Consider the following 18,693-nt stretch of genomic DNA (forward strand, 5'->3'; position numbering starts at 1 on the left):
TGGATCTTATTTAACAAATGCACATTTCTCTACTAAGGTAGAGAGTAAATCAACTCCTATTTCTTATACTTACAAAGAAAATTAATACATTATTCTTGAACATGCACGAAACAGGTCGAAGTAAAACTCATACACCTTCAAGTAGTTCCTGAGCAATCTCTAATAACACAATGTTTTTAACAGTCAGTACTTTGTAGGACACCCTTTAGCACTTGTCACGACTCTTAAACGTTTAGGCATAGATTCTGCCAACTTTTCGTCATAACATGGATCGATTTTCTTCCATTCTTCACTTCAAGACATTTTCAGATCGTCTTTGCTCGAAATCTGGTCTTTTCTTATCACTACTTCCAAGTAATGCCATAAATTTTCTATCACATTTAAGTCTGCTGACTGTGGAGGTGTCTCGAATACTTTTGGGCAATTATACAGCAGCCACATCCGTACTTTATAAGCTTTGTGCTTCGGGTCGTTATCTTGGTAATACTTAAATCGATCAAGTATTCCGAGCTTTTGAGCAGTAGGTCGTAAATATTCTTTGAGTATATTTAGATAAAGAAGTAAGTATAAATAACCACCTAATCGATACTTTATTAATGCTTCAGGCAAAATTGAAAAAAATTAAAACTTACAGGACATGTTTCGACCACTTAGTGGTCCTCTTCAGCTGTATAAATAAAGAACTGAAAAGAAAAAACATTGACAATAAGCAACAATAAAAGTTCTTTGTAGACTCCTTTGATGAAAACGGAGGTCATCAGAATAGGACATCTTGCCTCTCGTTCTTGTTTGGAAAAGATGTTTATTCTGCGCTGTCTAGAGGGCATTAATAAAGTATCGATTAGGTGGTTATTTATACTTACTTCTTGATTAAACATCGATACGATCATGAAATGGACAGCTTGTAATATATTTAGATACACATGTTGATCCATGGTCCCATCAATAAAAGTCAACTCTCCTGGTCCACTAGCTGACATGCACCCCCAGACAGTTACACTACCTCCACCATGTTTAACAACTGGACGTAGATTGCTAGATTTCAACTCCTCATTTGGTTTCCTTCAGACATTAACCTTTCCATCTGACTCGAGGAGATTGTATTTGCTTTCATCTGCAAAAACAACGGACTTCCAGAGGTTAAAATCTTTTTCTATATACTCCTTAACGAAGCTCAACCTTTTTTTCCCATTAATTTTTCTAACTAATGTTTTTTTCCTAGCTATTCGCCCATGTCTGTTACTTTTCCTTAGGATAAATCGAATAGTTTCTGGATTGCTCTCTTGTTGGTCCTCAGCCATCACAGCCCGTTTCGGAGCACTAATCGCTGGATTTTTCTTCGCTTGTCTTACTATCCAACGTTCCTCCATGAGATTGAAATTTTTTCTCCTACTCACTTTGTCTTTATTTTCAATGCTGCGTGTACTTTTATATCTATTTATATCGCACTGTACAATTGCCTGACTCCTGTTTGCAAGTTTACCAATTTCTCGGAGTGATTTTCCTCTATTATTGTGAAAAAATTATCAGTTCTCTTCTTTCGAAGATTGTCCTCTTTGACGCCCCATGATAACACTGGAACTTCTGTACTTCACAACTCTCCACAACAAACTGAAAGTCGTGTTGAAACACAATCATACAGCATTTGTACTGCCCCCGTATCTGCCCATGTAGGACTGTATGAGTTTCATTTTGACGTGCCCCAGCAACATATAGACAAAGAATCTGTTATATCTTGCTAAGTTAAGTGATACGCTAACTAGCCTGTGGTGACTTATTAATTCAAGACATGTCTTTATCGATCCACACATAAAGTGCGAACATAAATTATTGTCCACATTCCTGTTCATATACATATACTAGTTACAGTGGTGTATGAGTTTCACTTTGACGCACTGTATGTAGTTTGTACGGCCTTGGTGCCGAGGGCGAGGGAAAACCTCCTTTCATCGATAGGTCTGTACGCTTCTACGTAGAGAGACAGTCACTTGTTGACTACATGCTACTCCATTTTCACCCGTTATGGTTTTTTTTTTTTTTAATATACCCACCTGTCACCGCATGAGTGCAGTCTATATATGCAATTCACACCGCATAAAGCAGCGTGCTGGGATGAGGTCAGGTTGAGCTGTGGATTGACGTGAGTGGTGCAAGACATGTGACAGCCGAAGGTGACGTCACGTGGCGCTTCCTGGATCTTTCCATATAATGTCGTGCGAGCCTTATTTTGTTGTAAGCATGCCTTCTAAGAATGTTTTCGATTTTTTAAATTTCGTGCTGCTCCAGTAACATTATTTCTAACCTTTTCGACGGACTTGGTTTGGTATAGTTTACAATGCCTCGTTTAATAGCTTGACAGTTGAGTAGGCCCGTCTGGTGGCCGTAATCGTTAAGGCGTTGCAGTCTATATGGGCTGACGCCGTGATTAGCCAGTTCGAGCCCCGTTAGTCGAAGAAAATGTTCACCGTCGGAATGTTGGCCGGCAGTGTAGGAGAGGTGGCGGTATACAGTTAAATTACACACCTCTCTGCAGTGCACATAATGGAGTAATGGCATATGACGCTGTTGATGGTGATTTGTCCGTCGGATGGGGACGTAAAGTTTTGAGCAAACAGCGTGATGTTATTCGACAGGAATAGGCTACGTGCCGACACCGGGTTTCACCCTCTCCCTACATCATCCTCCCATATCAAGACGCTCGGGTCACTTATGGGCTTCAAATAGAAAAAAACTGCACCAGGCGAGCCGAATATGTCCTCCTCGGATACTTCCGGTGTTAAAAGCCATACGATAAATAAAATAACAGTTTATTTTTACTGTGGTGTAGTTAGCTCAGAATAGATGTACATCCGAAAAGTAAGTTATGTTGGTAGTGCTGGTTATAATGTAATGTTGAATCTTCTAAAAGAATGTCTTCAATGTAGGGTCGCTGTTATGAATATTAGCAAGTGATGACGTGTGCATCACCAGACTTAATTGTGATTTTTACCTTGCTTGATAACCTGGCAGAACACTGCCGTTTACTATTTAAATGATTACATTGAACTTAATCCAACCATTTATACTGAAAAATGGCATAAAATATTAAATATTTAATTTAAGTTATCTACGAAGTTGTTCAGATTAGAGGCATACACTAGCAAACTCACCAGTAACTTAGAAGACAATATACTGTGTAGTCGACATATTTTGTCCTTGTGGCAGCCCCCTCATGGGGGAAGTTGTAATAATAATAAAAATACCTGTCTCCAACGTGCCATAACTTTTATTTTACTGTATTCATTACTGGATTATTTTTGTCTGGATGTAGGGTCGGCAGAAAAGATCCTGTGTTATGAAATAAGCTAATATATCAATACATAAATACGATAATGTGGTGAATATCCATTCAGCTGGTATCCATTTTATAGTCGCTGGACTGCAAGAATGTTGCCATAAAATGCGCTTCCTTAACGTGCTGGTGAATCTGATATAGGTCTCCTTAGTACGTTCTAGCAAGGGACCCTATAAAATATTACTTTTATTTAAATATCTAGTGGCTGAGGCAAACAAGTATGCTGCGAACTGCACGAAAGGCATATTGACAAATCGTGTACACTTGTGTACAAATATTAGTTCGGCCTTTGGCTTTAACGGTACTATTAACGCAAGTTACGAGCATGGAGTGATTTACTAGTAGCTCTGCAAATTTACTAGCATTAATATCAGATGATAATAATACGAAATGATTTTAGCCACCTTTTTATTTAAGCAGAGCTGCTGCATAAGCACAGGGCAGAGTTAATCTGCATCATATAGCGAGGATGGCAGGAATAAACCTAATTGGTACACTTGTCTTAAAAATGAAACACCGATAAAAACTAGAGAACTGTCTTTCGATCAATCTCGGAAGAAGTGCAGAAGGTTGTCTTTGGACATTCCGCCCGTAAGAACGAGGGGCAAAGGGCACGCAACTTAATTAAGTCCCCTCCGCCCACTTAACTACTACTCTCATCTTATTAAATGTGTCAGGGTTATGAATCAAAGTGGCACTGGATCACGTTATGTGGGTATCATTGACATAGACTGGTATTTGAATTATAGTAAACGTAGGAACCAAAAGCATGCGCCTTGGATCTACATTTCGAGACCATTTTCGCTGTTGTAATCCGTGCCTTCCACTTTCGATATTCTTTGAAAACATTGCTTTTTATACTACCAAAAACATTACGAATTATTAATAAATAAATGATAATAATAATGTTATTGGTTTTACACTTGGATCAGTAAATTGTAATGAAATTGGCCTGATTTTTTGATCAACAATAAAAGAAGCATCGGTCTGGCCAAAAATAATATGGAATCTGCAAAGGGTATAAGATCTGGCGAGAAAGAAGTGGCTTCTTGTTACTAAAGTCTCTTCCATGCCTCTTAGATTAGTTTTTAAACATTACAATAATATCCAACGTCTAATTAACCAGATACTGAAATTACACATTTTTTGAATGTTTTTCATAGTAAACAACATTCATTCTGAATCAGTATTTAAAAATATAGTAACTTATATTGTTTACTCTGTTTTATGTATTTGTAAAGCAGAATACTAGACTTGCATATATAGATCCAGGAAGCTTTTAACGGTTTAGAAACCAGTGTTATATTAGGTAGTTAAAGCCCTCGTAGTGCGGGAATGCGCACAATCTGGGATATATTTGAGTTGCCCTTTCCTGTTCTGTTGAAATTAATAATTATAGTGTAACTCCCAGGACCACTCACACCCGGACGTTGCCCATGGTTCGTAACTAAGACGTGGCCGCCGGACTGAGTAGCTCAGACGGTAGAGCGTTGGCCTTCTGAGCCCAGGTTGGTGGGTTCGTCTCGGTTAACGGTTCAGTTTGGTGGTATTTGAAGGTGCTCAAATGCGTCGGTCTTGTGTCTGTGGATTTACTAGCATGTGAAAGAACTCCTGCGGGACAAAATTCCGACAACTTGGCGTCTCCGTAAACCGTAAAAGTAATTAGTAGAACGTAAAACAATAACTGTAATAATAATGTCTGGCTGCAGAAACAAGAACCACGTCATGTAATATTGAGAAAGGATAGTCCTGAAGATCGTTTAAGTAGCTACAACACTAACATTTTCTCTAGTGGGGAAAGTGTAAAACCTATGGTAACCTACCCTTACAATGAAATTAATAAAATATGTCTCAGTGGTTACTTAACCCCTGAAACCCGGATTGATTCATATCCTTCAGAGATTTACTTAGTCAAAACTGAATAGAACTAAAGACACTGTACTCAGTTGCCTTCTACAACGCGTACATGTAAACGAGCCATTTGACTGCCCGTTGGCTGAATTGCGTAGGTTTTTTCTATTAGGCGTAGGCGTTTTGGGGTCGTCGCTGTAACCAGAACGTTTGGCTGTCATGCAAACAAATACAGTACATTAAGGTGGAGATGTGGTCGCCTGGAGATATTGCAGCTTATCTTTGTTGCTTACCACAAACATTACTTCCGTGGAGAAACGCCCGAGTAGTTAATTATATCACATGGTGATAAAACTTACATAATATCGTTTACTATACGGAATTGACTACCTAGGAATGAGAAAACGTCCCTGCATCTCTATGAAGCTGTACGGCGGAACATATAGTCACTACTTCTGAAGAGCACAGTCCGCACATCCAGTAAAATTCGCTTATACCGGATGGACAAAATAAAACTGATCCAGAAAATATTTACTATGTGACACGCGGGATTGACCCTTGTTAATGAACATCACAGAAGATGCGGGAAATGGCCTCATGTGAAGAAATGAAAAACTGAGGCTCCAAAAGTCCTGACTCCACTTCACTCAGAAATCACCGGCATAACTCAACACGCGAAGGCGTCTAGATGCTTTAACGCATCACAACGGTCAATTTGTAAGGGTAAAGGTCCTTTCTGATAATGTTTCGATACGACGATCTCTTAATTCCCACTTGGACAGATAAACGGCTTTAAGATTTCGTCGGACTTCGTTCCAGGCTTTCCTTCACCCGAGCAATGTTTTCTGGTATTCGAACTCTTTTGGGATAGCTACGGTTTTTATTCGTTACAGAGTCCGTTTCACGCTAAGTTTTGCATTGCTGGAGGTTTTACGAAAACACTTCAAGTCTTAAACTCTTGCACAAACAATTCCCGCAGGTTTTCCACGAATTGTCCTTCGCATCAATGAACACGTGCTGTTTTATCATGAGCACCATTTTGTGTTGCGTTCAACTGGTCACTAAACACGTCTGCTCCTCTCTTTCACTCTTACATAATGACACAGCGATGCACTCGGGAGATGCGCACACGCAGACATGTGGTAACAACCGATTGGTGCATCGAAATCATGGTTTCCAGCATTTCCTGTGATGGGCAGTTCTCCTGTTCATTAACAAGGGCCAATTCCGCATCAATCTTATAAATATTTTCACCGGGCTAGTTGGCCGTGCGGTTAGGGGCGCGCGGCTGTGATCTTGAATCCGGGAGATAGTGGGTTCGAATCCCACTGTCGGCAGCCCTGAAGATAGTTTTCCGTGGTTTCCCTTTTCACACCAGGCAAATGCTGGGACTGTACCTTAATTAAGGCCACTGCCACTTCCTTCCAACTCCTAGGGCTTTCCTATCTCATCGTCGCCATAAGACGTACTTGTGTCGGTGCGACGTAAAGCCACTAGCAAAAAAAAAAAAAAAAAAAAAAAAAATCCGGGCCCGTTGTATTTTGCCCTGTCCACCAAATATATGGTCTATACATAAGTACTGTACTAGAATCCGAGAATGGTAGTCGGAGCGTCACGGCGTTCTTTTTCCTTCTAAAAGAGCGTCGCTAAGGAACTGTTCGAAATTCTGTACCTTTTGTAAACCTAATCTTTATTAATCAACTTGCCTTCCCTTCGAATAGTGAAACTTCCGTATTTGGACAATTGTTTAAAAGCGTGTTTGTATTACCGTACCTTGACCAGAGAATGTCGTTCTAATTCCATTGTCCCATGAGGAAATAACGAATGTGTTATTTTAATCGGTTGCTGTCTGTGGAATTACCCACACCATAATCTGCCTACATATACATAAAAACTTATTTGAAAATAGTTACAGGGCTTTGATAAAAGTGTTCTATATTTTTTAAGAAGTAGGTTGAATTCCGTCAGAGGCCATTGACTAATCGTACACCATTCCAGTCTAATACCTTCCTTCTAAGTGCTGTTTATTGCTGTAGCCGTTCCATCCGAGTTACTGTTTGTGATCTCTATTTTGACTTGCTTTAAACTCGCCCACGAATGCCGCCTGCCCGGCTGTGAAACACTTACCTGTACCATGGAGGGGGTATATTCTTACTTCCTTGATCCATTTCTTTATTTTCTTGTACTTGTCTATTTGGCTCTGGAACTTTTATTTCAATATGTATTTGCAAGCAAATCGGCTGATAAATATTTGAGCTTCAAGAATAACGAATTAATCTGACAGTATAATGAACTATTTCTTGCGTAGTGTTCTATATGAGTCTTGTGCGTGTATATTTACCAGTTGTTTTAATTTTCACTGATATATGAGAAATTATCAACAGGAAGAATACGACCACGATAATCAGGGGAAGTATTAACTTCCTACGACGCACTTTGCTGTGGGGAAGGGTAAAGCTGTTGGTGTGCCGTAACCTGATTTAAACTAATTACTATAAGCGTCTGGACGTACCTGGACATGTAGTACAGTGCAGCAGTTATTACTTTATGTTTAGAGGGCATAGGGAAATTGAGTCTCTAGTGACCCCTTTTCATCAGCTGTATTTTTGAACAGGAAATAGAAATATCGAGTCCCTTGTAGGCCTACTGGTGTTACATCAGTATTTCGTACACGCACTGTTTTCCCTTTAATATCACCGGTTCACAAGATCGTGGTTTCGACCCCAGTCGCCCATCAAATTAAGCTTGGCGCGTTAGAACAAATCATTTTTGGCAGAAATATTGGAGCTGGGTTAAAAAGGCCATTGCATTTCCGAAGGTACTTCACACGGAAGAGCAGAAACAGGCACAAGAAGATATCATAACGTTGTTAACCCTACCATTCCCATGTAAATAAATTTAGATGAGGTACCTCTGATGTTGGTCATGTGCTCTAACTTTAGCATTCCTGGTCAGTTATCACACGTTTGCTTTTAGTCTTCAGGAAGAACGTCTTTCACACATGGGCTTCTCACTCCTTAAGAGTAAACGCCGAGCTACCCAAAGCCAACTTTTGGGTGAATAAAGTAAACTCGGGTCTTCATCCGGAAGTGGTGCAGCTCTTTTCGGGCACACCCCTATTGGAGGTGAGCTGCATGTACCATTTTAGCCACATACCAGTACTCCTGCCGTTCTTAAATTTCTGACGGTATTGGGAATGGAACCCCCCCAGGACGGCAGTTAATAGTGCTGTTGCGCTACGGAAGCGGACTTTGGATGAATGAGCACGTAGTATTGTCATCTTCGGAGTGAGTAAACGTCTTTAAAATGTTCAGCGTTTCGGCGGTTCTAGCTGTCCCTGGAAGATGTACGAGAAAGTCTACAACCCGCTTCCGTCATCCTGACTGGCAAGACTGGAACTTTAGGACGTCTGTCCCAAGTGAGCACTGCAAAGGAATAACGGCCGTTACAGTGTTAATTCCGCTGTCTTTCAGCGTTAAGAGAAATGGATTGGCAAATTTACGAAGTGGTTCACTGTGTGTATTCTACGGGGTCTAATAAAGGAGCAGACATCATTGCCATTCATTAAGGAAAGTACTCTGCTTTAGAGTTAGATCCAACTATAAGTGGAACAAGCGATTGAGATCGACTCGCACAGAAAATAAATATATTTTTGAATCATGCTTCTCTATCTATGCAGAACATTACAACATCCGACTTAAAAATTGGTCAGTTAAAGAATTATTTGGTAGCAAGGGAGAATTGGAATGTTTTGAAAGGATGCGTATCCCTCCGAAATACACTCATCAATATCATACTAGGCATTATCGAAGACCCGTTAATCATTCTGCTTCACCGCCTCTGTTTTTCATAATCGCTAATCTAATCCGTTTTGTGTAATAATCGCCCTATGAAACTTTTGCATTTTCCTCACAGTAAGTGTGAATTTTAGTTGCATCTTTTTGTATCCGAATAATTGATTTTGAATGTAACATTACGTCTGCGGGTGTTTCTATGAAATTCAGGGTCCGTGTGGTCACACATAGTACGTGTGCGGATGTTCTTATGAAAAAAACCTAGCTGTAGTATCAGTCCTTGATGGGACAATCACTCCGCATGTGCATTATAACATTTTGCCCACCTCCTCACGTTGTTCTCTGAGTTGGCCGCTCGGTTAGGGGAGCGCAGCTGTGAGCTTGCATCCGGGAGATAGTGGGTTCGAACCCCACTGTAGGCAGCCCTGAAGTTGTTTTTCCGTGGTTTCCCACTTTCACACCACGCAAATTCTGGAGCTGTTCCTTAATGAAGGCCACGGCCGCTTCCTTCCCACTCCTAGGCCTTTCCTGTCCCATCGTCGCCATAAGACATATCTGTGTCGGTGTGACGTAAAGCAAATTGCACATTGTTCCCCAGCTTCTGAGGCACGTAAGTGTGCATGACACTACCTGTCAGCGGCTTGTCATGACGTTTTCTCTTCCTTGCTCTCCGAGGCCCTTTGCAGTTTCATATTATTTTTTGCAATATTACTGATCTTCATTTGATCTCTTCCTTCCGGTATAAAAGAAAGCCAAGTATCGGGTTAATATAAAAAAATTACTGACATGAACAAAGCATTTAAAACATTGTCGGGACGATCTCCATAGCAACTCGCTTTACAGTCTATAGAGATACTGTAGTTACCGGTTCTTGGACTTTCACATAACTCCCACTGGTTTTTGGCTTATTTTTCACTGTATCGAAAAAAAGGTACAGAACAAAAATTAGTCAGGAGCTATTTTCGTGTAATACCAACCGTGAGAGAGATACATTCTAATTTTTAGGCCCGTCCTGAAGCGTCCCCATACATTCTAATTTTTAGGCCCGTCCTGAAGCGTCCCCTTCCAGTGACATTTCTGGACAACTAAGATTCAGTACTTAGGCTTGATTAATATTCTTGGATACGGCTGTCGGGTAGTCTTCTGGATGTTGAAAGTTCGTGCTTTGCATCCGTTACACGGATAATGGAATCCCGTTGGTTTGAACTGTATTGTGGTAGAACTGCGCCATGTCAACCAGAACACTAGAAAGTGCTTGAGAACACGTAGAAGTCAGTCGCTATTACGGAGAACTCTTTATTTGTTACACGGGTTGTTTTTTAAATACTAGCCATCACATCAGATTAGTCTTCTTTGTTACCTATAATCAGTATTCTCCCTTTATCATTATTGTTTTGCTTTAAACATAGGGATTATTGTTGTGGAATGATTTAGGATGTACCTTCTCAGCTGGGCGACCGTCGTACGAATCCTACTCAATGCAGCTGAGATTTTTAAATTGAAAAGTCGCATCCCAGTGGTTCGAATTCTACACAAAACTTAATATTAAGAGTCACCAAAAACCCTGCGTTGAGCATAGTAAAGTCAGCCGCTTTTAATTCCCGTATGAGATAGTGTGGCTTTTAAATTAATACCGGTACTCTTTTTAAATAACGATAATGGTAAAATGAACTACAAAATTGTTAAACCTAAGTGCTAATAGTAATGATAATAATGAGTGTCTACGTGGTTTCGTTACGTAGCTATCAGCTTGCCTTCGGGAGGTGGTTCGAACCCACAGTAGGCAGCCATGAAGATGGTTTCCCCATACCACACCTGGCACATTCTGCGGGCTGTACCTTAATTATGGCCACAGTCTCTTCCTTCCCAGTCCTAGCCCTTTCCTATCCCATCGTCGCCATAAGACGTGTTTGTGTCGTTGGGACGTAAATAGTAAAATAATACTGGTTTTGTGTCCCACTTGCTACTTTTCCGATTTTCGGAGGCATCGAGGTGCCGTAATTTTGTCCCGCAGAAGTTACGACGCGTCATTAAGACTGTCGACACGAGGCTAGCGTATTTCGACAACTTCAGATATCACCGGAATGGGCCGAGATCGAACCCGCAAGCTGTGGATTACAGATAGATAACTTGCCTTGATGAGAAAGGCCATTTTCATACAAGAAATAGGCCATACCCTTCCTTATGAATTCTTGTAATACAGCCTTGTATGCGCATTTGTTGGACGGCACTGAAAGTAGAACAAAATATGAAGGGACGTGTGGTTAACAAGTTCGCGAGTTATTTATGCGATTATCTTAATTCCAAGATATATTTTTCTGTTTAAACTATTTTTAATCGTTTATCGTTTATGTAATTAAAATTTGTGAGTGTAGCATACGTATTAAAACTACTCTACAATCTTTATGTATTTGGAGCATGGCAACATAATCACAATTGTTTTGCTAATGAAAGAAAGTTGTAAATTGCTGTTAGACTATTATGAATTCTTGATTCATAATTTGGCTATCAGCAATGGTGCAGCTCTTTCTTCGAATATTGTTATCGTTCTCGGGTTGAAGACGTTTTTCGGAGATATATTTCCAGATTGTTTGAAACTGTTTTATTTTCTCTCTCCGTAGCCTGCCAGCGTTTATTTCTTCTTTCTTTGCTGTCTTACCGGATTAGCAGATAGCAAGGTTCCACTGAAACTTCAGGCAAGAACTTGTCTAAGGTTCATGTGTCTAAAGTCATGTCATATGTCGTGAATGTGCTTCAAATGAAGTATTAATTATTACCGTTTGGTAGTATTTATGGAATTTTAGCTAACTCTCCCTGAAGCCAGTTACGCTTGTGAAGCTCTAGTCCTAATTAAAAACGAAAGAAGAACTGATCAGCTCTTCAAAGCTGAAAGTATAATAATTGGTACTTGCATGAATAATAAATACCAGGTTGAAGTAGTTCGGAGAATCCTTTCTAATGAAACTGTCTACCGAGAGAGTGACCCAATCACCTGCACATCTTGCGACTGCCAGAAAATCGGCTTTTACGACAGCTGGTGATGAAAAATCTTGGAAAGAAGACAGGAGGACAATTGATCCTCGAAATTCAGCAAGATCTCAAAGCATTTGTACTCCAGATAACACATGCAGATATTGATCTGAGACGTTATAGATATCCTTTGGGATAACATTCCGACACGTTGGCGTCTCTTGAAATCGTAAACAGGTAGACTGGACGTTAACAAATAACATTCCTCTTTCAGCGATTTCGATATTTCCACTCGCTATATGTGAATGTAGAGTTTAGCGTGAGCTAACTGTGCTCCTCTATTTTTATTAAACTTATTAATATTCTGATAACCCCGTGTCGAGTTAAAGGTTTTGAAAATTAGATAAACAATAAAATAAATGTTTCGTAATCTTATTCCTACCCTAGTTGAATCTGGATCCTCTTTTGGCCACTTGCATTGTTCAGTTCCCGCGATAAATACTAATAAATTGTGAATGTAGTCAGTTTTCTGCTAGTTGCAGGATATCTAACGACCTTGTAGATCTAGTCTAGGCAATCCCAACCATTTATGATTTCTAACCATGCCCTTATTAAAATGAAAACATACGCACATACATACTTGTTTGTGTATATTCAGTACCCAACCCAAAGGCTGGTTGGATCCTCAACACATCCATCATCACCTGTCATAGGTAGCTTGGGCGTCACTAAAGAGGTGTACCTGGGAAGTGAGGAGTGATGTAGTTTCTCGTTGTTGCTTTCCTCGCCTAGCCAGAAGTTTGTTACCTATCAGTCCGCCAAAGCCCACTGACATACATACACTAACTGACCCTATGAGCAAAACATTAATCACAGGACCGGGTGAGTTAGCCGTGCGGTTAGGAGTGCGTAGCTGTGAGCTTGCATCCGGCAGATAGTGGGTTCGAGCCCCACTGTCGCCAGCCCTGAAGACGGTTTTCCGTGGTTTCCCACTTTCACACCAGGCAAATGCTGGGGTTGTATCTTAATTAAGGCGACGGCCGCTTCCTTCTCGCTCCTAGGCCTTTCCTATCCCATCGTCGCCATAAGACCTATCTGCGTCGGTGCGACGTAAAGCAAAATTGTAATTCATCACAGGGACTGGCTCATAAGGAATGCTGTCACTAGTAATACCCATACCCCAGTCATTTTCATATCGTCAAAGCCAAGACTGAGGCAGAAAAAAGGAACAAACTTGATATAGCACATACCAGGAGAGAGAGTGCACTCTGCTCACTGAATCTCGCCATAGATGGATCTGGGCACATAGCTTACTTAATGTAGGCAAATTCTCCTTCATTTTATTTTGTTCTCCCTACTTTTCTTTCTTAGTGATTGCTTTCTTATTTGATGTTTTGTTATGTCACATTAACTAATATTCTTTATTTCTTCTGATTTCAGAACTGCCAGCCGAAGAGGGTAAGTACCGTTTCCTTAACATTAATCTTCACTTTGATATAGTAACTTGGAAGCTTACCAACTGAACGACCTAAGAGTTGCATTTTAAAATTAACGAGGGTGACTCTATGTGACACACGAGAGTTAGCTGAATGTCATTTAAAGTAAGGAATGAAATGTAATTTTCTTAATTCTCCCCACATCGTTAGGGCATCAAACTACAACCTGCTTTACGGATATCCAAAAGTCTTTTAGCAGGAAGAGAATGACACACTTGAAAGTGTTTATATTTATTCTTAATTTAACTTGATCATTCCCAGGTCTCATCTCTGAAAACCATAAAGAAAGGAAGTTAGTGGGACATATAACCTAGGTCTTGGAGTTTTCTTTGTATCACGATTATTTAGTAGTGGTGTACAGTGTTAATATGCATCATCATATAGGACCTTAGTAGTGCGATCAGTCTTTCATATTGAACGCACTGATTCCATTAGGTTTATTCCCCATTTTGTTGGTAAAATGAGTAGACGGGCCTTTTAAAATGTATAACCAGTCTTTGGGCTGAATATCCAACATACACACGTGTAGGTAGTTAATATTCAGTCATAAGTTTTCGAGGTATTGGATTAGATCATTTGACTACAGTTCTGCCAAATTAAACCATATCACATGTGCTTCATCTTTATGTCAGACTAATAGGTTTAGAGGTAGTTCGTTCCACGGCATTCATCATTATCATAACCATTGATCTCTTTGTTTGCCCTATATGTAGTTAATACTCAGTCTTGAGTTTTCGAGGTATTGGGTTAGATCATTTGACTATGGTTCAAATCAAACCATATTGTGTGCTTCTTCCGTATCATTACCAATGATTTCCTTGATTGCCCGGCAAGTCGATGAAAAATGCATAGAATGGGTGAATACTTTAAATATTTTCGTATTGCTGCTTATTTTCACCTTCCTTCGGAGTAGAGTATAATGTGATAGAACTTGTGCAGAATAATACGAGAACACAATTTCGCCGCAACAGGTGCCGAATAACGACTTTTCTTTTAAATTATTTCACTTTGAGAAACTATTAAATATTTTAGAAAACATCGAGTCGTTATTTATGAGACATTTGCATTATTTTGTAAAATGTTCACTTGAATCAATTCGCCGAGGAAGTCACAGTTCCGTAATTGATAGTATTCTGAGGGTGTGGTTATGAAGGGTAAAAAGGTTATGCTCTGCTAAAACGGTCTTGGAGTAGCCAGGGCCTGACCGTGTTAGTGAGCACTTGGAACACCAGGGCTACTGCATAAATTAGTAGAGAACAAGAGTGAATCCCAAGAACTTAATTCAGACTGAGTTCATGCGGACTATCCCTTTCTACTTACTTTTCGATGTATTGCTGTTTATTTTCACCGTCCTGTGGACTAGAGAATAATGGAGTGGAACTTGTGTAGAGAACAGCATTTTCCCCGCAACAGATACGAAATAACTACATTTCTGTTAAATTCCTTCATTTTGAGAACCTATTAATTCGTGATTTAATTTCGAAATCATCGTGCGACTTTTATTTGATAGTCGTTCAGGTCAAACAGTTAGAACTGAATGCATTCTGGATCAGATAATAATTCAGTAACACAGGGAAGTTCTGCATAATAATGTTATTGGTTTTATGTCCCACTATCTGCTTTTACAGTTTTCTGAGACGCCGAGGTGCCGGAATTTTGTCCCGCAGGATTTCGTTTACGTGTCGGTAAATCTACCGTCACGAGGCTGGTATTCGAGGACCTTCAAATACCTCAACTGAGCAACAGGGATCGGATCCGCCAACTTCAGCTCAGAAAGCCAGCGCTATACCGTTTGAGTCACTCACCCTGGTGGAGGTTTCTCTGACTTTGACTACTCATGGGTGGAATTACTGGCGGCTGTAGTCCCATCTGCGCACAGACATTTTCTAAAGATGCTATTTACCTGCAATTGATGGATGGTGTACAAGGCCCAATAAAATGAGATTACGACATAGTGATAGTGTGCACTTAAATTTTAAAATAATTGGAAATAAATTGATGTATTTTTAACACGGTTATATGAGTGAGATTCGTCCGATTCCTTGGCTGAATGGTCAGCATTGAGGCCTTCGGTTCAGTAGGTCCCAGGTTCGATTCCCGGCCGGGTCGGGGATTTTAACCGCGTGTGGTTTATTCTTTCGCCTCGGGGACTGGGTGTTTGTGTTTGTCCCAACACTCTCCTCTTCGTATTCAGACACCACACCACACTACCAACTACCACAGAAACATGCAATAGTGATTAGGCCTACATCCCTCCATATGTTGTTGGCTTCACGAAGGGCATCCGACCACCAAAGCGGGCCACATTCACATGTGCGACTTAGTTTGCACCCGCGATCCTACACGTGTGAGAAGAGCTATAGAAGAAGAAGAAGAAGAAGAAGATTAAATTAGTGAGGTTAGACTTTTTAATACTTCTGGTCCCTCTTGTGTTTCTTAATTGGGAAACTTCAGTTTATTGCTCTTGATACCCAAGATTTTTTCAGTGAATTATCTTTGACAAAGTTCATGCAACATGTTCAGTATCCACACATCAGAAGCTATTTCTGCACTTTTATATTTACCACACACTCATCCTCTTCCTTTAAAAAAATCTGCATTTAGGGCAGTCGCCCGGGTGGCGGATTCTCTATCAGTTGTTTACGTAGTCTTACGAATGAGGAGGGCTGATGACTTAGATATTAGACTCCTTTAAACAAGCATCATCACACCTATGAGGTACTTTCACCCCATCAACACAGTAATTAAAACTGATAGAATAATTCTCTTGGTGAAAGTTAAAACCTGACTTTTCATCCCATTTACCATCATACCATTGTCTTCTGTCCATCTCACAACTTGTCATATTGCTGTTGCTCACAATCCTATAACACTTATTTGTTGCTCTATACGGTATAACATCTGTCAACTGCCTTATCTGTGATTCCAGTTATTCACTTGGATCATTTATTTTAGGCCTATATAAAAAAACATAGAGGTACAATACTGCTACCTCACAAAACTCCCCTCATAATCATTATAGGATAATACTTCACCTACTCGAATTCTCTGAGTTCTGTTTTCTAGAAATTTAGCCATCCTTTCAGTCACTCTTTTGTCTAGTCAAATAGCCTTCATTTTCGCCTTTAGTTTTCCATGATCTACCCCATCAAAAGCCATGGAGAGGTCAATAGCGATACAGTCCAATTGACCTGAATCCGAAATATCTTGTATATCTTGTTGGAATCCTACAAGTTGAACCTCACTGGAATAACGTTTCCTAAACCCAAACTGCTTTCTATCAAACCAGTTGATAATTTTGCAAACTTGTCTAATATAGTCAGAAAGAATGCTTCCCCAGAGCTTACATGCAGCAACACATATCAAATTGATTGGCCTATAATTATTTGCTTTAAGTCTTATCACCCTTTCCTTTGTACACTGGGGCTACTATATCAACTCTCCATTCATATTGTACAGCTCCTTCATGGAAACAGTAGTCAGAAGTACCTCGGATTAGTTCTATAACACAACCCATTGACTTTAGTAAAGCCCCAGAAATCTGATCCATTCCAGCTGCTTTTCTAGTTTTCAACTTTTGTGCCTTTTTGTGCATATCCTTGTCATCAGAGATAAATATCAGTACTTCAACCTCCTCTCCCTGGACATTATCCTTATATTAAAATATTTTTACACACTGCTGACAGAATAGTTCTTCCTTCTGTAAGTCCTCACATATACACTCCTCTCATTCGTTTATGATCTTTGAAATATCTTTCCTGAAACCTGTTTGTGCCCTGAAGTATCTAGGCTACATATCCTTAATTTTTCGCTAAAACGCACGACTTTGAAATGCTTGCCATCATATTATGTTTAGCTGACTTCTTGACTACATTCTATTGCCTGGTAAGTTCCTTCAATTTCTCCGTACTTCCCATAACCTTTCCTAATTCTGTTTCTTTCCAGCCTGCACCTCCTCCTTAACCTCTTTATTTCTGTTATAATATAGTGGATCTTTGCCCGTCCTTACCACCTTTATAGATATATACATATTATCATCACACTCAACATAGCCTGTTTAATATTTTTTGTTTACCATTTCCCTTCGGTCATAATTACTTTTTAGAATCTTATCAACCATATGGTACTGCCTAATATTCTTACTTTTACAACCTTTCTCTCTCATTCATTTTTAATTATGACGAAAACAGCTTCGTGGTCACTTACGCCATTTAATACTTCAGTTTCTATATAGAGCTCATTTTGTTTTAGCTTCACGTCTAGAATATTATTTTGTCTGATAGGTTCAATCACTTTCTGATTCAACTGTCTTCCCGGATGGGCATGCTTTTGTTATTTGCTTTACGTCGCACCGACACAGATGGGTCTTATGGCGACGATAGGATAGGAAAGGCCTGGGAAGTGGAAGGAAAGCGGCCGTGGCCTTAATTAAGGTACAGTCCCGGCATTTTCCTGGTGTGAAAATGGGAAACCACGGAAAACCATCTTCAGGGCTGCTGGCAGTGGGACTCGAACCCACTGTCTCCCGATTACTGGATACTGGCCGCACTTAAGCGACTGCAGCTATCGAGCTCGGTGACATGCTTTCTGTCATTCGCATTACCGTATCAGTTAACATTTGGTAAATTGAGATCACCCGCTACAATCACGTCCCGTTTTGTTTCGTTTTCCACATAGCTGATCATCTTGTCAAGTAATTATGCGTCAGCACCACCCCTTCCAGGCCTGTACGCCCCCAGAATCATCAAGTTGCCTCTTATCCCCAGAGATGAGCCCTACACCTAGAATTTCATGTTTCTCGTCCTTAACGTTTTCATAGCTTACACATTCTTTCACCAAAATAAATACTCCCCTTCCTTCCGAATCTGTCCTGTGTCTACGATAAACACTCCTGTTCGGGATAACATTTCTGCATCCATAATAGCATTTCTTAGCCATGACTAAACTCCAATTACAACATTTGATGTATAAATTACCTATTCCTTTCTTCATAATACTTCTTCACTATACCACTAACAACTGTCGTCTTATTTGGTTTCCTGCTCCCTGTACTTTCGCTGCTCCCTAGCCCTCATTTAATATACCTCCTTATAACCTTTCTAAACAAACCTAACTTATGTACTCCTGCTGTTCAAGTGAAGGCCATCTGAGCGCATCTCCCTTTCCTACCCACCAATTAGGATCTAAAAATCGTGCTCTATATTATATACATAGTTTGTTTGAATCTCCTAATTGCTAAGCCAGCTGA

At 40.0% G+C, this 18,693-nt stretch overlaps 1 protein-coding gene across 6 annotated transcripts in view; it reads left to right on the forward strand.

Annotated features, from left to right (window-relative positions):
• The window catches only part of SERCA (ATPase sarcoplasmic/endoplasmic reticulum Ca2+ transporting SERCA), a 136,190-nt gene that overhangs the window by 35,668 nt on the left and 81,829 nt on the right, over positions 1 to 18,693 (forward strand). For all 6 annotated transcript variants that reach the window (XR_010860874.2, XM_067152630.2, XM_067152631.2 and 3 more), the window contains exon 3: positions 13,390 to 13,407. Coding sequence is in view for 5 of the 6 variants with exons in the window: in XM_067152630.2 (XP_067008731.1) it covers positions 13,390 to 13,407 (18 nt within the window). In the remaining variant the exon portion in view is untranslated. The remainder of the gene's footprint in view (positions 1 to 13,389; positions 13,408 to 18,693) is intronic.

Source organism: Anabrus simplex, chromosome 8 (assembly GCF_040414725.1).
Source record: "Anabrus simplex isolate iqAnaSimp1 chromosome 8, ASM4041472v1, whole genome shotgun sequence".
NCBI classification, from domain to species: Eukaryota; Metazoa; Arthropoda; class Insecta; order Orthoptera; family Tettigoniidae; genus Anabrus; species Anabrus simplex.